Source organism: Cydia pomonella, chromosome 22 (genome assembly GCF_033807575.1).
Source record: "Cydia pomonella isolate Wapato2018A chromosome 22, ilCydPomo1, whole genome shotgun sequence".
Taxonomy (NCBI): domain Eukaryota; kingdom Metazoa; phylum Arthropoda; class Insecta; order Lepidoptera; family Tortricidae; genus Cydia; species Cydia pomonella.
Genome location: NC_084724.1, coordinates 2,853,180 through 2,875,323, shown reverse-complemented (window position 1 = coordinate 2,875,323; position 22,144 = coordinate 2,853,180). Strand labels below are relative to the sequence as shown.

Below are 22,144 nucleotides of genomic sequence, written 5' to 3'. Positions count from 1 at the left end.
TTATCAAAATCGGCTCATCCGTTTCATTGCATTCAAGGTTTTTAAATTTTAAATTTTATTTGCGCATGTATACATACATACGTACGATTATTTTGTATGCCGGGTTGCTAAGCTAATAGTTTTGCTGGCTGTACCTGTCGTTCTGGTAGAGTTCCACCGAGGAGTTGAGCTCAGCCAGCTGCTCCTTCAGCAGCTGCAGGTTGGAGTTGACGAAGCTCAGCTCCAGCGCCACCGTCTCACGTAGTTTCCGGTTTGTTGTTGCCTGAAATAGATAAAAAATAGTATATATGTAGATTATTGATAATTATGTTTGGGACGAAAAACAAGTCAGTGATGTCAATTGTCAAAGAAAAGTTTGTAGCCACAGTGAATTTACTGCCATCTTTCGACACACTATTAAAACTTTTAGAACGCCATTTGACTTTGATCCTTATTCTTTCACTGATATCTGTTAAATTTGTTAAATATCAAAAAGTGGCGCCATCTACTGACTAAATTATAATTATCAGATATAAATTAATACTGTACCACAATTATATAAAAAGACATATTTTTTTGTTAATTTTTTCCATGTCTACAAGTATATGACTTTTTGATTAAAGTAGGTACTTACTAGGTTAGTAGAGATACGAGTATCATCCACAGCGCAGGCTTCGTCAAAAGAATAGATACAAAACAGAATCCGCAACAAACTTCGTCCAATCTACATAAGTGAAAATCCGCCACAGGCTTCGTCATTACGATATGGTGCTGCTCAGTCCGTCTATCAGTGCCCTTAGGAAACTGCTTGCGGTTTGTGAGACGTATGCTGAGACACATGGATTGCAGTACAACCCAAAGAAAAGTCAGGTGCTAATGTTTAAGGCTGGAAGTTACACGCCGAGCTCCGTACCCCCGGTTGTGCTGCATGGAACCACACTCTCTCTTGTGGATAAAGTGAAATATCTAGGTCATATTATAACGCAAGACCTTAATGATGACCTAGATATAGAGCGGGAGCGCAGGGCATTGGCCGTAAGGTCTAACATGCTCGCCCGCAGGTTTGCTCGATGCTCAAGAGAAGTAAAAATTGTGCTTTTTAAAGCTTTCAATCAATCATTTTACTCGAGCAGCCTGTGGGTGAAGTATTCGAAAAAAGCCTTAAATGCCCTGCGCGTGCAATATAATAATGCACTCAGAATGTTGTTGGGGTTGCCCACATGGTGTAGTGCATCGCGCATGTTCGCCGAGGCCCATACAGACGATTTTCACGCGATTATACGAAAGCGAATCGTCTCGATGATGGGCAGGCTTAGGGGCAGTACCAACAGCATTCTGGAAGTAATTGCAGAGAGGGTTGAGAATCCTATACTGGCGCATTGGATTCGCCAAGTTATAGGATTTTTGAAATTTAGAAAATAGGTTAGGTATTTTAGTTGTAATATTATAATAAGTACAAAATTAACATTAGTTCCTAAGTTATACTAACCAATATGGATGGTTGTAAAATCCGAAATAAATATTTTCAAAATTCAATTAATGTAAGTACAACATAAAATCCGCAACAAGCTTTGTCCAAAAACCTAAAACTACCTACGATTCCCCGTTAATCCCCGAGACGACACGTACCCGGCGCAAAAGCTCCAAAAATACTGCCCGCATTACCGCGCTGTACTGCCAATGATATTTGCTGGACCAGGTATGAGCCAGAACGGGGACCCAGACCTCGCTACTCGGTACTTACTTAAATATATCATTATTATATGTGCAATGGGTTTACCTGAAAACGTAAATACTTATAAAATGTAATTTTTTGTAATTTAATTACTTTTAAATAAAATTAATGTATTTTTTTGATACTTGAAATTAGCTTGACATTTAAAATATTATTTTTTACCAATAAATGCTATCTATCTATCTATCTATCTTACCGGGCATCGGCTAAAGGTTATGGCGCCATCGCTCGAAACGATGCCGCTATACCTTTGGCCTTTTTTCTATTAGATGGCGCCACTTTTTGATATTTAACACATATCAGTGAAATAAAAAGGATCGAAGTCAAATGGCGTTCTTAAAGTTTTAATAATGTATCGAAATATACAATACAAATTTCTTTATTTTTGTAACTTACACATTAAATATAAGCTAAGGGATGGAGCCTCCCTGTAAGCAAAAATAGCTGAATATGGCAGTAAATTAACCGTGGCAAAAAAAAAATCTTTGACAATCTACCTCTATTTCAAACACCTTTGGTGATGACCACGTCTGCTCAGTGGCGTAGCGTGTATCTAGCCGTGGGCGAAACCACATCTGTGAGGCCCCTTTTGTGAAATGTGTATTCCTAAGGTAAGTAACAATAAGGCCCCCTTAAGTGCGAGGCTGTAGGCGAGGGCCCCATTCGCCCACGCTCAGCTACGCCATTGCGATTGCTATTAATCACCGTATCGCTCGCAGTTCGTTCGTTCAATATAGAGTCATAACAAACAAGAAAACTTCGACAAACTTTAGTAAAACAAGATCACTATTTTCGAAGGAAATCGACGTCCATTGTGGCACGACCACACTTTGTCACTGCATTATCTATGTAGATGTAGAGTTAGCTTGGTCTCACTCTAGGCTTTTAGCGCTTGATGAAGGAAATTTCTGTGAAACCTCTGTCCTCGGGCAGATAGCACGAAAATTGGCATTCGTGTGTTTTATACAATGTCGGATAGGCCCATACTTTGAGTTAAGAAACCTAACTAAATAATAGTACATTGTGCAACGAGGGGGGTAATTCCCGACAGCCGCTAGCTGGAGTTAAAGACCCGAATTTGCAATATTCTTACCCCCGGAATTACAATGTTTTTCATCACACTTGCGGAGAAAAAACTAAATTTTAAGCAAAATCGTTCTTAAATACGGTGACATATCAAACATTCGTCCGCCATTTTGTAATTTCTTGGCAGGTGAGGCATCGAAGGCACAGACCTATTCGGCATTCAGCCACGATTGAAAATTATGTAAAAATATTTTAAACGGCTGTTAAATTAATCAAATTAAATAATTTTAAACTTAAACAAAAATATTAAATTATAAACATCAGTATTTTAAAAGTGAAACTCATTTATGCTACTTGGTTTGTATGAAAAAGTGACATAATTGGGAGTTATAGCTTTTTTTTTCACAATCCATAACTCCCACGGGAACAAAATAGGCCTTTGTCCTTCAGCACACCTGCATGAAATAAGATCTTTTTCGAACAAGTGTGATGAAAAAAAAATGAATTATCATTCTGGTTCCAGAGCAACTTTTAACTTAGGGCGTCCAGACGATCTTCGGCCATTCGATGAAGTGCAAAAAGACCTTAGCGAACTCGGCGCTGTCGACTGGATACGGCTTTGGACAGAGAAGCATGGCGGTCTTTGGTGTCGGGAGGCCAAGATCCAGTTCGGGTCGCTGCGCCACAGCAGTAAGTAAGTTAATTTGGAAGTCAGTCAATTTGGGGGACAGCACCGAGGCCGACCAGCTGTTTGTGATGCAAAAGAAATGTGTTCGTATCTTAGCTAATGTGCGTATCCCAAACAGTTGCCGCCCATACTTTATTCAATATAGGTTAGGTTAGTTAATATATTACAGGCTGCACTTTTTGTTCGGGAACATTCATATTTATTTATATTAAAACAAGACAAGGAAAACACGAGAACGCAGTATAGAAATAAACTACTATTACCAAAGACTAACCTAGAGATGTGTAACAATAGTCCCCAATATAAATGTATTTTAATAACAAATAAAATTCCCAATAATATTAAGCTAGAAACTCGAAACACAGTGTTTAAACATAAATTAGAAAAATTATTAATTGATAAATGTTATTCGGTTAAGGATTGTCATAATGACGATAGTTTATAACATGCTTTTTTTTTGTTTATTAATTGTCATGTTTAAATGAGAAGACTTGTTTTGTTTAGTTTTAAGTTAATGTTGTGTGCCCTTACAGGGTGTCATGGTCTGACTTGTATTTTATGGTATAACATCTTGATTTATTATGTACATGACTTTACAACAAATAAATAATGAAATAATGAAGTTATTGAACCTTCTTTTATTACATCACAGTTCAAAATTCAATTTGATTTGATACTTTTAAAAGGAACTCGGGACTAAGTCGATTTATAAATTTTTTGAAGAGTCGGTAACATGCCTGAACCACCCATGAAATATCAAATATCAAACATTTATTCAGCAAATAGGCCACAGGGGCACTTTTACATGTCCATTTTTACAAACAATAAAAATTACAAAATAACAATTACAAATATGGAATCGAGATAGATCTTATTAGAGATGTATACTGTCTCTAAATGTCAAATTACACAAAAAAACTATGATAAAAAAATAAAACCAACAAATACTAAAATTCTTTAGAGATGTATAAGTCTCTAAGTGTCAGAGATAAAATATAAAAAAGATATTAAATTATCCTTAGAGATGTAGAGGGTCGCCAAGGCTTGAATTCTTATATAAATAATTAAAACAGACAAGAACCGAATTATTGAAATATAATGCTTGTCATGTGGCTATACCTATAATAACAATAATATCTATATCTTTATTTACCATCGACAATGTATTTAAAGAACGACTTGAGCCGTAAATCTGCCCCCAGATTGCAACAATGTTGCCAGATGCAACTGTCACTTTAATAGTTTTTATTGCAGTATATGGAGAGTGGTTTATGTGAATGAACGAACAAGAAAGGAGTGATTCACGTTCGTGGAACCGCTTCCTGTCTGCGGTCGCCATTGTCGTCGAGAAAGGAAAATAAACCGGCCAAGAGCATGTCGGGCCATGCTCAGAGTAGGGTTCCGTAGTTACTCTTCCGTCACAATAAGCTAAACTGGAGCTTAAAGTATAGTAAATTGTTAACCAAGGTATGAAACGGTACCTTTCACGCGAGTTAAACAAATAGGCAAATTTGCATAATCAGTACCTAATTAAAGTCTTTTTACTATGAAGGGGAAACTTTTTGCGATAACTCAAAAACAGCAAAACTGATCATGTCTGCTATAGTTTTCATTTAAAGTCTTTCTTAAGCTCTACTTCCACGATTTATTTCATATTTTTTGGACCTATGGTTCAAAAGTTAGAGGGGGGGGGGGGAAACATTTGTTTTTCTTTCGGAGCGAATATCTCCGAATATATTCACTTTATCAAAAAATGTTTGTTGAAGACCCCTATTAGTTTTGAAAGCCCTTTCCAACGATACCACACACAGTAGGGTTGAAGCAAAAAAAAAAATCACCCCCACTTTACGTGTAGGGGAGGTACCCTCAAAAAAATTAAATTTTTAGATTTCATTGCACGACTTTGTCGGCTTTATTGATTTATATATCCATGCCGAATTTCAGCTTTCTAGCACTAACGACCACGGAGCAAAGCCTCGGACAGACAGACAGACAGACAGACGGACATGGCGAAACTATAAGGGTTCCTAGTTGACTACAGAACCCTAAAAAAGATGGTCTCATGTCTCATAGAATAGTGAAGATTGCAGACGAAACGTCCAAACGTACAAACTGTAGGTATGGAGTGGGGTTGCGGACATGGGTTCAGGGTTTTTTAAAGGAAATAAATAATAAAGCCAAATGAGGGCTTAATCTAGTAGTAAGTGCTTAAATTTTTAAAAGCCAGACAAGTCTGAGTTGGACTCGCCCATCGAGGGTTCCGTACTTTTTAGTATTTGTTGTTACAGCGGCAAAAGAAATACATTTGCGAAAATTTCAACTGTCTATTACGGTTCATGAGATAAAGTCTGGTGATAGACGGACAGACAGACAGACGGACGGACGGGCGGAGTCTTATTACTAAGGGTCTCGTTTTACCCTTTGGGTACGGAACCCTAAAAAGATGGTCGCATCATTATTAACATAGTGCAGATTGCAAACAAAACGTTAAACGTAAAAACTGTAGGTATGGAATTGCGGACATGGGTTGTATTACGAAATAAAAATAAAGCAAATTGAGGGCTTAAGTCTGGTAGGTAAGTGCTTAAATTCAAAATTAAATAAAAAGCGGCCAAGTGCGAGTCGGACTCGCTCATAAAGGGTTCCTTTATGACGTATTAAAAAAAACTACTTACTAGATCTCGTTCAAACCAATTTTCGGTGGAAGTTTGCATCGTGTAAATTATATATTTTTTTTAGATTTTTCATTCTGTTATTTTAGAAGTTACAGGGGGGGGGGGACACATTTTTTTTCACTTTGGAAGTATCTCTCGCGCAAACTATTCACTTTAGAAAAAAAATGATATTAGAAACCTCAATACCTATCATTTTTGAAGACCTATCCATAGATACCCCACACGTATGGGTTTGATGAAAAAAGATTTTTTGAGTTTCAGTTCTAAGTATGGGGAACCCCCAAAATTTATTGTTTTTTTTCTATTTTTGTGTGAAAATCTTAATGCGGTTCATAGAATACATCCACTTACTAAGTTTGAACAGTACAGCTCTTATAGTTTCGAAAAAAAGTGGCTGTGACAGAATCGGACAGACGGACGGACATGACAAATCTATAAGGGTTCCGTTTTTTGCCATTTGGCTACGGAACCCTAAAAAGGTATTCTACATATAATAGGCCTCAAGGGCACTTTCACAAGTCAATACAACATTTATAGCGACATCATATAGGGAATTGAAAAATACATAGCAACATTTACAAGGTGTAAATAAAATAGTGGGGATCTGTAACCGCCATCCGCCATATTCCGTATCGTGTTCTCATTAGGAAAAGAACAACTTTTTTTTTTAACTTGGGCCTTATCTGGAGAGTTTTGAAGTCGATAAAAAATGCAGGTCTTTTTCAGTTACGTGACTTACGAATTACATCTATCTTGGAATACTCGTATATGAAGCAACTCATACAACAGCGACTTACGTCATTCCACGCCTGCCGTCGCGTGCGCACGGAGCGTGACACCCTTTCTTACGGGTCCCTGAACCCTGACCTTGGTGGGAATGACACTTGTATATTGTATAATATTATATGAAGAAAACATGTACTTTTATTTTATTTAGAAGTGCCGACTAATATTACATTGAAAAAATACATTTACAGTACATATGGGGCTACTTTATAGCACTAGTGCGAGAAGTAGCATATTACGTTACTGTGTCGAACATTTAAAGGGCCATATGTACTGTAAAACGTTGTACGATACATGTGCGAATAGGTAATTCGCAACTCGTGTCGATTTAAAACACTCCCTTCGGTCGTGTTTTAATTTATCGCCACTCGTTTCGAATTTCCTATTTTTCGCACTTGTATCGTAATGTACTATTTTGTTATTGTTACTAAAAGTATTGTTTTAGTTTACTTTGTTTACTACTAGTAGAGTATTTTAGTATAATTATATACATACAAGTTAATATATTTTTACTTACTTTGATTTTGACTTGGAAAAAATATATATAATGGCGACTCCGTGGATTCTAGAACCACGGCGAGCATCCAAAAGTCCCTAGCCTAATGATAGTTGACATAGAGAAGAAAAAATTGAACAATTTGTAAACATCAAGGATCATATGGAAAAACATCCTACCTACAATTTGAAGTACACGACAGAAATTAGGGCAGTGGTAGACTTCGAAATACGCTTTAGTGATTTCAGAAAAATTTAAAAGTTGGTTCAATTCATCAGTTACCCGTTTAATGATTCCATTGATCATAGTGATATCTATGAATTGGCTACAAAATTTGCAGATACATTTCAAATGGAACACATGTTACAAAACGAAATTATTACTGCGCTGCGACATATTTCTAAGGGCCTACGCTAGCTGACGCGGACGCCCGCCGCGTGCGCACGCACGCGGGTGCTATTTGTAGGTGAAATCCGCCGCACGCGTCCGCTTCAGTTAGTGTTGCTCATACTATTTTTCGTTAACCCCCTCATCCGCTCCGTGCACCCGCGCCAGCTAGCGGAGGCTCTAAAAGCAAGGTCATCCTCAGGTCAAGATTTCTAGGCATTGGTTTCCAAAAAAATATCCAAATTTGAAGAAATGTGCTGAACAACTTCATTCGTGTTTTGGTTCAACATATTTATGTGAGTCAGCATTTTCCTACTTAAAAAAAAAAACAAAAAATAAACATCGTTCTCGCTTGACAGACCCTCAGACAAGCTCATACATTGGATTCTTTAAGGTTGGCATTTTCCAACTACAAACTTGATTATGCTAAACTAGTGGAAGATGCTCAGACGCAATGCTCACACTAATATGTACGTAAATAAGTAGTTACTAAGAATAATTTTCACATTATGTTTTCTCTCTTAATACAAAAAAAATACTACATGATTGTGTACTAAACTATGCTGTTTCATTTAAGGTTTCAAGAATTGTAATTGGTAGATCGCACAGGGTTTCGTTAGTAAACAGGAGATCTTGGGTCTAATCAAGTTGGCCACCCCTGCAATAGAGAATTAGTGCAGTATCTTATTTTACAAGTAATTTGCTTGTGTGGTGACTTTATGCGGAGTCTACAACTCTGAGAGGTAATCTGTGACATAGGCATTAGAAGTTAGATTCTGATAGATGGGTATCATGCTGGGCCATAATTACCGGATTTCGGCAGTTTTGAGCTGAATTTTCTGTTGCGTTATAAGTATCTCTTTGTTCTGATGATGTCAATTTAGTAACAGTTATTTTATGAGTGGAAGGCACCAAAATTGTAAACATAATAATATAAGAGCCTCGGTAGAGAGTACCATTTTGTATGTATCATTTGGCGTTGAAACTAGGTCCATGGGGTCCCAGCGCGCACAAGTTTTTTGCAGAGATTCGAAGCGTCTGGTTGACGGAACTGGTGACCGATGAGCTGACGGTTCCTCGCACAACGTATCAGTATTGCGATACAACGAGCAAATGCCGCCAGCATCCTTGGTTCAATGCCTCAAGGGCCTATTTTAGATTTAAGCTAGTTCTAGTATACATATATGTACATTGTATATTGTTATTGTAAATTTTATGAGTTTTTGACGGTCACTATCATATTCTATTATATATATAACTAAAGATCGCTAGTACTTTATACTACTATACTACGTCGGTGGCAAACAAGCATACGGCCTGCCTGATGGTAAGCAGTATCCGTAGCTTATAAGTCCAACGGTATATTAGGTACCTATATAAACCTCAACGCCACCCAAACATAAAACCAAAAATATTCGATCATTAGATCTAGATTTTGACAAAAATAATTTTCCAAATCGGTGTACAAATGACGGAGTTCTGAGTAACAACAATAAACAAAAACATACAACCGAATTGAGAACCTTATATGTATTTATGGAATTTTTAAATTGGTTAAAAAACCTACGCATCAATAGGACATCCTTTTCTCCAAGTTTATACATACAGACATATAATCACGCCTATTTCCCGGAGGGGTAGGCAGATACCACGGATTTCCACTTGCTACGATCCTGACATACCTCTTTCGCTTCCTTCACTTTCATGTCATTCCTCATACACGCTCGTCGGTTTAGGGTGCTCTCGACCTGGCCTTTCTTCAAGATTTCCCCGATTTGATCAGAGAAAGTTCGCCGAGGTCTACCCCTAAGTTTATATTTGTAACAATGACTGAATTCACAATAGTACCTCCCTCAAATGTACAATACCTCATAGATGCCCCACAATAGCACAGGCTAGGCATTGGAATAAGAACTTTCTATTGTAGGCAGGGAAATTTACATGCAGCCTCATTCCTAGCTTGAATGATAGGTGCGGCTTGTAATGTATAATTTTGTTGCATAGGCGTCTATCAGTGCTAACATCCAACTAGAATGTTAACTGTTGCTTTCTAATTTGGCATTACAGAAATGACATCGTGTTCAGTATTGTCTATTAAAGATTTTAGAATGAGGTGAAGATCAAAAACATGCTTCAGAACGATAAATTGCTGGCAGACAGAATATTAAAAACATTTATTATTAAATAAATAATATTCGTACAAACTAAATTTAAATTACAAGAATTATAAAATGCTCATCACACGATTGTCCTTACCAGGATTTAAACCCGGGACCATCAGCTTCATAGGCAGGGTCACTACCCACTAGGCCAAACCGGTCGTCAAAACACAGGATAACAGGTTGTAACAGGATTTACTTACATGTAAATTACCTCAACTCCTTGTTGATCTCCTGGTCGATCTGGCAACGTCACGCGATCACAAAAGGCAGGCAATAGACAACGTACCTTGAATAAGTTTTTGGCTTTAGCTCGCAACCTCAACTCCTTGTGATCTGGTGGATCTTGTAGCGTTGCGTCTGCAGGCGTCCATGCCAGGGTCGAGCTGGCAACGTCGGGCGATCATAATAGGCAGACATGAGACAACGTACCTTGGATAGGTTTTCAGCATCAGCTCGCAACCTCAACTTCTTGTTGATCTCCTGGTAGAGCTGGCAGCGTCGCGTTTACAGGAGTCCACGCAAGGGTCGAGCTGGCAACGTAGCACAATCACAATAGGCAGACATTAGTCAACATACCTTGAATAAGTTTTCAGCACCAGCTCGCAACCTCAATTCTTTGTTGATCTCCTGGTTGAGCTGGCAGCGTCGCGTCTGCAGGCGTCCGCGGCACGTCGCCACGCGAGGGTCCGAGCCCTAGAAAAGAAGAAAACAGCTAGTTAGTCATATGTTATAATTATTTTCAAAAAGTTTTGTCACATACCGACAAATTAGACTTTTTTAATATCCTTATGTAGATATGTGGCCTGATCTTAGAATTGATCATTTCATGATATGGCCATCATTTTCATGAAATGATCCGTTGGGTTGGCCACACAATGTAAGAGTCAAACATTTCTATAATGGTATTTCATGAAAAGATCAATTTATATGATCTGGCCATGACAATATGTTACAAAGATTTTTGAATATGATTGAGCTAATTTGAAATTCTTAATACTTCACAACTGGTCATTTTGCCATCAGTATCTGATGATGGGATCCTGAAGAAACCTAGGGAATTTATTAGTGTTCATACGATGATTCGGTTTCGGTTTCGGCCAGTTTCGGCCAAAAAACGGTCGAAACTTTCGGCCCGGCTGAAAATTACGAAATGGTACTTCTTACTATGAAACTAAACTATGTGACAAAATAAAAAGTCGGGGAGCAAGTAGGACAACAATATTAATATACTAATGTACACAGAAATTAATTGGTTTAATGGAAAACACAATTCCCCTAATAAGGGCGCCACTGGACGGTCGACGAGAAGTCTATAAAAGCGGTTTTATGATATTTTTTCAACGATTTTAACATGACTACAAAAGTTTCGGTTTCGATTTCGGCCGAAACTAGAGCCAAAGCCGAAACTTCGGTTTCGGTTTCGGCAAAAAAATATGTTTCAGTCGGACACCATTTACCAAATATTATAGGTATTTATTTATTTATTTTCTTCAATCTTTATTATACAATACATGAAGGTACAAATGGCGGACTTAATGCCTTAAGGCATTCTCTACCAGTCAACCAATCTTATTCAATAGTCAACAACGTATTTAGTGATTTGGGTGATTTTTAATGGTTACTCTGCGCTTATGCTTGCAAAAATACAGAATATTTTGCGATCCTTATATTATTTGAGTCTAAACTAGCCTAAGGCTAGTAATTGTAAGGTTACTAGTGCTCGACGCTGCACTAGTTACCGACATGGGCACTTTATTTCATGGAAATATAGGTTAAATTTGAACAACGAAGATTTTTCTGACAAACTTAATCCTTGTCACTTTGACATAAAGTGCCCATGTCGAGTACTAGTGCAGCGTCGAGTACTAGTACTTTTATCTTAATAACAGTTCTATTATTTAAACACTGTCCTACTTTACACCAATCCCACACATCCATCATACCATCATGAGCACAGTAAAAAACGCATCAATTTCATAATAAATCGTGTTCTCATGCACGCATGTCATAACGAGCAATGTCACGAATATGGTCGTTTGCAGTGAAAGCGAGCCTGGACATAGATCATTAGTAAGACGGAATGTCGTTGATTTAAGTTAATGGACAATTTTTATTTAAAATTCGGTCTTTAAAATTAAAATGGTTTCTGTTTTTGTCCATTGGGACAATTTAGGTAGAGAGAGTAAAATAACAAGACCTTTACACAAATATCAAAAGTGGGAATCTAAATTAAAGGGCTGATTTAGACAGCATGCAAACTCGTACGGAAGAAAAATGTAACAGGATATTTTTGACGACCGGTATGGCCTGGCCTTGTGAGTTGTGAATAGACCCTGCCTGTGAAGCTAATTGTCCCGCCCGAATCCCGTTGTCTGTCCGAATCCCGGTAAGGGCATTTTGTGTGACGAACACAGATATTATTTATGAGTCCTGGGTGTTTTCTTTGTATATAAGTATTTATTTATCTATATACGTACGTATATCGTTGCCTAGTATGTTAACGGCACCAATCATGGGACATTTAAGAGAAAATTTGGAGTATTTTTGATATTTCACCGACATGTGTAAAATTTCTATCGCTTTATGCTTTAAAAGTTGAATGTCCAATTCGTCCTTTATATTTTCTACGTATTTAATGAAGGCTACTGCAATTGGTTTCTGTTAAAATTGTAACAAAATCATTATTTATAATATGCATTCCATACCAGTGCTGCCATCTGTTAGTGCTAAGTAAAAACTTGTTACTCGATAACGGTGTATTTCGGATGAAATAAAATAAGTCTGCTTGCAACTGTCAACACGAGTTTTATTAGGTTATGTGTCCCAGTGCATTTTTTCACTAAAAGTAACGTAAAAGCGATCAGATTAGTCCAGAATTATTGTTCAGTTGTGCAGTGTTAATTTTGTTAAAATATGGCTTCAAATTTTATCGCGAATGTGCCAAAGTTGAAGGGCCGTGAAAACTACGATGAGTGGGCGTTTGCGGCTGAGAACTTGCTTGTCTTGGAAGGAATGACTGATGTCATTCTAAGCAAAAAAGCGGACGAGGAGAATAAACCGACTACGGCAGCGGCGGCTGCGGCGGCTGAGACGTTGGATGCAAAAGCCAGAGCGAAGCTAGTTTTAACAATAGACCCGACCTTGTACGTCCATATTAAAAGTACGAAGACCACAAAGGAATTATGGGACAAGTTAAGATCAATGTTTGATGATCGAGGTTTTTCCAGAAAAATTACCCTTCTTCGTAATTTAATATCAATTAGGCTGGAGAATTGTGATTCAATGACGTCATACGTAACTCAGGTTGTTGAAACATCCCAGCGGTTGAGAGGTACGGGATTTGACATAAACGAACAATGGATTGGATCGTTACTGTTGGCAGGATTGCCGGACAAGTTTTCGCCAATGATAATGGCGATCGAGCACTCGGGAATTCCTATTGACGCAGATGTTATTAAGTCGAAACTGCTCGATATGGAATCGAGTGAACCGCAGTCTAGCGGAGCGTTTGCCGTAAAAGGTTTTCAGAAGCAGAAACCTGGCAACACTAAAAATGAGTCTATGGCTAGAAATGTCAATGTCAAGTCGTCGAACAAGAAAAATATAACCTGTTACTCATGTCATCAGCCGGTCCACTACAGAAATCAATGTAAAATGATCGACAAAACTGAAAAACGAAAGCAATCAAACGCATTTAGTGCAGTATTTTTGAGTGCAAAATTCAGCGCGTCAGATTTCTACGTGGATTCGGGAGCGAGTTGTAATATGAGTCCGAATAAAGAATGGTTGACAAATGTGTCAAACAATCCTCGAGTTAATGAGATCGTGGTTGCCGACAAAACCGTAATACCAGTCGAATGCAGTGGTGATTTGTGCATCACCACAGAAGCTGAGGGTTTTGAATACGAGATTCCAGTCAAGGACGTATTGTATATACCGTGTTTGGCAACAAATTTATTGTCAGTGAGCGAGCTCTTGCGCAAGGGCAATACAGTTTCATTCGAGAAAAACGGATGTCGCATCTTCAACAAAGATAATGTGTTGGTGGCTACAGCGGACTTAGTCGAAGGTGTATATAAGCTGAATGTTCTTAAATCGAACAGCTGTTTTTTGTCTTCGACGACGGCAAGAATTTGGCATCGCAGATATGGTCATATTAATAGTGACGACCTTAAAAAAATGAATGAAGGTGCAGTTACAGGAATGTCAGTGAACGACAAGATAAATATTACCAAAGAAAACTGTGTGGTATGCTGTGAGGCTAAGCAAGCTCGGCTACCATTTTCTCACATTGGTACCAGAAGCACAGAGGTTCTTCAGAGGGTACATATAGACCTATGTGGGCCTATGGAAGCAAAATCTATAGGAGGCTCAAAATACTTTATGCTTTTAGTAGATGACTATAGTAGGATGACTTTTGTTTATTTCTTGAAAACAAAAGATGAAGCTTTTGAACACTTCAAGCAGTTTAAATTGTTGGTTGAAAACCAAACTTCAAAGAAAATTCTGTCCATAAGGACAGACAATGGATTAGAGTTTTGTAATAAAATCTTTGAAAAATATTTACAAGACTCGGGCATAGTACATCAGAAGAGCAACCCATATACAAGTGAACAGAATGGTCTTGTTGAACGACAGAATCGTTCGATTGCAGAGAAGGCTAAAAGTTTGGTGTTTGATGCAGATTTAGACAAAAAGTTTTGGGCAGAGGCCGTTCATACATCTGTGTATTTGAAAAACAGGTCTATAGCATCAGGTTTGAATAACAAAACACCATATGAGATGTGGACGGGGCAGAAGCCAGATGTAAGTAACCTACGTATATTCGGAAGTAAAGTTATGGTTCATGTACCTAAAGAGCGTCGTCTAAAGTGGGACAAGAAAGCAAAGCAGTGTATACTTGTTGGCTACGCTGATAATGTCAAAGGCTATAGAGTGTATGATCCTAACATTAACAATATAATTACAAGTAGGGATGTAATTATAATTGAAGAAGGAATTGAGAAGGAGAACAGCGTGCAGATTGATATTTCAGGTCCTGAAAAGAAGGTGGATTCTGTAGAAGAAGAAGTTCAAACTGAAAAGGAGCATTTTGTCCAGACCCAAGATCATGGTGGACAAGAACTGAATTCCTCAGTTGAATCTGATGAGGCAGAGTTTTTTGAGGTTCCAGATGACCATGAGCCTAACGCCAGAGAGGGAAGCGTTTCAGTGACTGAAGAAGCACCAGTTCAAACTACATCCAGTGCCACACCTACCAAAAGAATAATAAAGAAACCAGAGAGATATGGATTCACAAATATGTGTGTGGAATCAAGTCAAAGCTCAATTGAAGGAGGTATTAGTCTCCAGGAAGCTCTGAATGGCCCTGAATCTTCATTTTGGAAGGAGGCTATGAGGGAAGAATTAAATTCTTTTGAAGAGAACAGTGCATGGGAATTAGTGGACTATCCTGAGAATAGCACAGTGGTTCAGTGTAAGTGGGTGTTCAAAAAGAAAATAGATTTAGAAAATAAAGTGAGATACCGTGCGCGTTTAGTTGCAAAGGGCTTCACCCAAAAGGAAGGTGTTGACTTCCATGAGACATTTTCTCCAGTGCTTAGATACTCCACATTAAGACTCTTATTTGCTCTTGCTGTAAAACTTGATTTAGATGTAAGTCACTTGGATGTAACTACTGCTTTTTTAAATGGGTTTTTGGATGAGACAGTGTACATGAATCGGCCTGTTACTCCTGACTGCAGTGATGAAATGAATAATAAAGTTTTAAAATTGAAAAGGGCTATCTATGGGCTCAAGCAGTCGTCTAGGGCTTGGTATCAAAGAGTAGAGGAGTACTTGCATAGTCTTGGCTATAAGAAATCTAAATTCGAGCCATGTTTGTTCACTAAGTTTGATGGTGATACTAAAATTATCATAGCTCTGTTTGTTGATGATTTTTTTGTTTTCTCCAACAGTAAATCAGCTACTAATCAATTAGTACAGGAGCTAAGTGTTAATTTTAAGATCAAAAACTTAGGTCAATTAAAACAATGAGGGTCAAGGTCCAAAATGGTATGATAACAGTAGATCAGGAACAGTATATAACTGAATTGCTTCACAGATTTAATATGATTGACAGTAAGTTAGCGGAAACTCCTATGGAAGTTAATCTACAATGTGAAAAATCAGGAAATGTATGTAAAGATAAGAAATATCCTTATCAACAATTATTAGGTAGTTTAATGTATCTGTCAGTTTTGACCCGACCTGATATTTCATATAGTGTGAGTTATTTAAGCCAATTTAATAATTGTCACAGTGAAAATCATTGGAAACATGCTAAAAGGATTTTAAAATACTTACACAAAACAAAAAATTATGGTCTTGTGTATAAAAAGGACAATTCATCTCTCGAATGTTTTGTAGATGCTGACTGGGGGTCAGATGTCAATGACCGACGGTCATATTCTGGGTTTTGTTTTACATTGTCAAATAGTGTAATATCCTATGAATGTAGAAAACAAAGAACTGTGTCACTTTCTAGTACTGAATCAGAATTTGTAGCCATGTCAGAAGCATGTAAAGAAGCTATCTACTTAAAAAATCTTATTACTGAAATATTAGGTAGCTGTGATACTATTGTTTTATATAACGACAATCAGAGTGCACAAAAATTGGCTATAAATCCCATGTTTCATAGGCGGTCAAAACATATTGACATTCGCTGTCATTTTGTCCGAGAGGCTGTGGTAAATAAGTTTGTTAAAATTAAGTATATGCCAACAGCTGAAATGCCAGCAGATGTTTTAACAAAAAGTTTGTGTTCTGTTAAACACCATAAATTTGTTAAATTATTAGGCGTTACAGCTGTATAATAAATATAAGTTTGTTTTTTGATTTTGTTAGGTGGTGGTGTTAAAATTGTAACAAAATCATTATTTATAATATGCATTCCATACCAGTGCTGCCATCTGTTAGTGCTAAGTAAAAACTTGTTACTCGATAACGGTGTATTTCGGATGAAATAAAATAAGTCTGCTTGCAACTGTCAACACGAGTTTTATTAGTTTCAATATTATTAACCTATTAAAACTATGGTTTTTTGCTCCAGTCATGGGCAGTATGGCGCCATTAATTTTCAAACTAACAAATATCAACAAAAAAATAATTTAAGCAGTTCTTTGGCTCTTGTTTATGGTAAAATGTTGCCAGCGATTAAAAACTGACGGTAAATACTTGTTTTACATGATTTGTCTATACCATCCCATTACTGGTGCCTGTTCCATTATAGGGATGTTTACTATATGCGATTATAGTTGCATTGCGGACTATTGAGGTTACAACCAATTCAGCCGACCGATCAAATACCGCAATGTAATGAAACTCGCATGCGAGGTCTCGCACCGTGTAAATGAGCCCTGTAGACTTAGTATGGTGATAAGCTTTTAGTAAAGCGATAGCTGGACTTTACAAACAGCCGCGTGGACTGCCGGGTGTTGACTAAAGAATCGTTGAACGCGTTTCAAGATTAATTCACATTAGTTTACTGTATAATAAGCTATCAATATAACATTTGAAATAGCATAAATGAGCATAAAACAAAAAAAAATTCACGAGACGCCTTCACAATATCATCAACCCGAAGTCCTTTTATTTAAAGTTGTACTTACTTGATACTATTTTCTCAAATTTGAGACGTTTTATGGTATAAAAAGTCCCCCATAAGGCCTTAATAAGGCTCCTAAGGCTCATATATGGTGAAAATATTGGCTGTATTGGGTATGTGTTGCCCAAAAAAGTAAACTTTTCACTTTTAATTTTTTTCTAAGTTCTATGTTGTTTCTACTCCACAGCAAGGACCGGAAAACCCCTCTTTACATTTAAACCTATCAATTCGGTAACAGTATCATACTGTGGTTGTACTCCACAGTTCTACCCAAAATCACGACTTGGATCCTAATGTGAGAAACAAATCTAGGTATATTGAAAATATGACCTTTTTGCTTTCAATAAAGTTTAAAAAGAAACCGACAACTGATATAGACATCAAACATACAATTAATATGCACAAATTGTCCACTCATATGATACAATTCATTATTATGCAGAATGCAACCAGTTATGGATACCCAATAGTAATAATATATTAGTTACCTAAGAGTTTCATAACACATGCTAATTAAATGAGACCATTTTAGAAACGAGGCGACGTTCCGTATCTGGGTCGTAATTTTAGAAATAATTTTAGTTTGACATTTAAGTGTTTCAGATAAAACAAGAACTGTGAGTTAATAATGTTAATATCAATTATAAGTTTTTGCCTCAATGGTGTATAAAAAAAATTACAAGATTTTATTTAACTTACCCTGTTAGTTATTTTGTTAGTGTGTGTATTTGACGCTTGGAAGCTAAATTTGACCCACTTCCCGATTTCCGATTGAGCTGTAATTTTGCTTACATAAGTAAATTGGATAACAATCCAATATTATGATGACATGGAGCTGATCTGATGATGGAGACAGGAGGTGGCAATGGGATCTCTGGTATAAAACAAAGCAAACTTATTGTGTTTGAGGTTTTAATTTTTTTTTCATTTATTAAGGAGCTTTTTCGATTAACCGAATATGTCGCCCCGTTAAAAGAAAGGCTTGTAATTTAATTTAAAAAAAATATCACTGTGATTTCGAACATCGATCGTCCGAGAGTTTAGTAGCAAATGTATAAACTCGTACTAAACACTAATCAATATGTAAACAGGCCCTAAGGCAAGATACACGCTCGTAAGAGATAAAAATAAATTATCTCCGAATTGAAGTAAATTAGAGTACTTCGAAAAAGTTACTTAATTTAAGCTCAGACATTCCTTGAAATTAACGAAAAAAATACGGTGTATATAAATGTCCGGTACTTAGTTTCCGTTGTTTATACGTTTGACCACGATCTCACCTGATGGTAAGTGATGATGCGGTCTACGGTGGCGCACGCTTACCTATGAGATACCTATACCTAGAAATTATAATACAAAGAAATAACAGCGTGTAGAAGTTTTACATTTAACCTATCAAGCCTAACAACTTGACACTTGTCAGTTCGTAGAAGTCCAGTACCCCTAGTGTAAATAAATTCGATTTTGAAACGTGACGTACGCGTTTGCGTTTAGTCTCATTTTGTATGTGATTTAGAAAGAGCGCGCCAAGCGGGACGTTTTGGAGACTCAAAATCCTATACAAAATGACACTTAACGCAAACGCGTTCGTCAAGTTATGATGTCGATAAAACTTACACTAGGGGTACAGTTCTGGCGCCATTTCTACATAAATCACTCGATCAGCACTTGCCCAGTCTTTCCACGTACAGCCGACGTATCTCGCGCATTGCATACAGAGCTGGCCCTTGCATGACTTATGTTTTAAGGTGCAGTAAATTTAGAGGGCCAAAAAAAAGTGTCCTATAAAGTGTCCCGCTGCTGGGCAAAGGCCGCCCCCCTAGACTTCCAATAAATAAATAAATATTATAGGACATTATTACACAAATTGACTAAGCCCTACAGTAAGCTCAATAAGGCTTGTGTTGTAGGTACCTAGACAACGATATATATAATATATTATAATTATAAATACTCAAATACATATAAACACCCATGACTTAGAAACAAATATCCGTGTTCATCACACAAATATATGCTCTTACCAGGATTTGAACCCGGGACCATCAGCTTCATAGGCAGGGTCACTACCCACTAGGTCAGACCGGTCGTCTCCCCGATGAACAGCAGCATCCGTCCAGTTGCTGAGAAATGCGTTCAGGTCGTCCCGCCATCTCCTCTTAGGCAGACTTTTATAGAACTACTACTTTAATAATATATGGACATAGTCACGTAAGTTTTCGTAACATCAGTTCTTCCGATACAAATAAATCAATATTTGCGAATAATCTTACACAGATCGTCCTAGTCCCAAACTAAGCAAAGCTTGCAGTATGGGTATAGTAAACATCCCTATAATGGAACAGGCACCAGTAATGGGATGGTATAGACAAATCCTATAAAACAAGTATTTACCAACAGTTTGTATCGCTGGCAACATTTTACCATAAACAAGAGCCAAAGACCTGCTTTAGTTTAATTTTTAAATTGATATTTTTTAGTCTGAACATGAATGGCGCCATACATCCCATGACTGGAGCAAAAAAACCACAGGTTAATTGGTTAATAATATTGAAACCAATTGCAGTAGTTTTCATTAAATACATAGAAAACATAAAGGACGAATTGGATACCTATTCAAGTTTTAAAGCGTAAAGCGGTAGAAATTTTACACGTGTCGGTGAAATATCAAAAATACTCCAAATCTTCTCTTAAATGTCCCATGATTGGTGCCGTTAACATACTAGCCGACGATATACGTACGTATATAGATAAATAAATAGTTATATACAAACTCACAAGGCCAGGCCATACCGGTCGTCAAAAATATCGTGTTATTTTTTTATTTTCGTCTCGGGTTTGTCGATGTATGACGACCGGTCTGGCCTAGTGGGTAGTGACCCTGCCTATGAAGCCGATGGTCCCGGGTTAGAATCCTGGTAAGGGCATTTATTTGTGTGATGAGCACAGATATTTCAGTAAGGTTCAAGTTAGTAAACCGTGCCATCGTTTGTATATAGAGCTGGTCTTCTGCTGAATATTGTGATTTTGAAAGGCTTCGTTTTTTTGTTTCCTACACCTTGCGATCTGATGGATGAGTGAGACAGATGCGAGAGACTAGTGTGGGGGTAGTCGATATTAATCAGGGCAGTATTTCACGAGATCTTTCGATTTCAATGGGATAACCAAATGTCCCAGAGTTTTTTCCTATTGTGTTACGATTTCCCCTTTTTTTGGATGACGGTATCAAAAACGTATGGAAATTGTGGGATAACCTTTTAAGGACAAGGATATAAGGAGCTCGCGATCCTGATTAGAAATAACAGAAAACTAACAAAAAAGGTCACATAAAAAAGTGGCAAAAAAAAGAAACGCAAGGTATATTATAGTATTTTATGCAACAGTTGTATAAGAAGGGTCAAAAAAGGCGAGTGGCGTGAGTTACAATGTGAGCCGGAGCCGAAGGCGTAGGCGAACATTGTAAAGGAATACGCCACGAGAATTTTTTGACCTACTTATACAACGTTGCATACAATATTTTTCCTACGAGTCAACAAAAATAAATCTTAATTTAGGTAAACAAATTACAGCAAAAGTATATAGCCCAGACGCGCGAGCATACCTTGTTACGCGCCCGGCCCGCTCCGGGCCGCGGCCGGCCGATCAGCGACACCTCGTAACTCATGAGGCCCTGGTACTTGCTACTTGCTAAATTAATATTTTGGACAGTTTTTTCTCAATTTTGGCCACCGTAGGCTACGGAGACTAACAAGCAACGCTAAGCGGTCTTCGTAGTCTATGGGTGTTGCTATATTACGGGTGTCACATGCGTGTTTCTGACTTATGAAGTAATTATTTTTACTATGCAACCAAATGAATATTTTGTAAGTTGGCAGCAATGCACTTAGTTTAAAACTGTATTCGTTTTGGTTTTGTTAGGTTGGTAGCCATTAATCGCAGTAACGTTATAGGCTTATAAAAGCACAAGAGCTTTTATGAGGAATAGACAATACAGACTTTTCTTGAAATCTTTTACGTATGTTCTTATATTCGTGTTAATGAATGCATAAATGACAGATAACAGTAGAGGAGTAGGAAAATTTAATTACATTATAGTATAGGTCATTAACTGATGGACTGACGCGTAAAGTTAACAGGACCTACCAGTCCAATTCTACAGCCTCGGTGGAAAGTCAAACTAAGTCTACCTACTACTACTACTACTACTACTTAATGGCGCAGCGACCCAAAATGAGTCTTGGCCTCCGACATGAGTACACGCCAGTTGTCTCGATCCTGTGCCATCTCCCGCCAGTTATCGGCCTGGCGATCGCGCAAGTCCGCTTCAACAGCATCGCCCCAGCGATAACTGGGACGTCCGATAGGCCTCCGCCCTACCGGGCGTCCCAGGTATGCCCTTTTAGCGCCGCGATCCTCCCCATTCTCAAAACGTGGCCAAGCCAGCGGAGACGGTCAGCTTTTGTTTTGTTTTGTTTTGTTTTGTTTTGTTTTGTTTTGTTTTGTTTTGTTTTGTTTTGTTTTGTTTTGTTTTGTTTTGTTTTGTTTTGTTTTGTTTTGTTTTG

General features: G+C 37.6%; 1 protein-coding gene across 3 annotated transcripts in view; it reads right to left on the bottom strand.

Annotated features, from left to right (window-relative positions):
* LOC133530459 (rhophilin-2-B) overlaps positions 1-22,144 on the bottom strand; it is a 214,470-nt gene that overhangs the window by 27,564 nt on the left and 164,762 nt on the right. For all 3 annotated transcript variants that reach the window (XM_061868371.1, XM_061868373.1, XM_061868372.1), the window contains exons 3-4: positions 10,511-10,627; positions 135-262 (exon numbers count right to left, since the gene is read on the bottom strand). In XM_061868371.1, the coding sequence (XP_061724355.1) occupies positions 135-262; positions 10,511-10,627 (245 nt within the window). The remainder of the gene's footprint in view (positions 1-134; positions 263-10,510; positions 10,628-22,144) is intronic.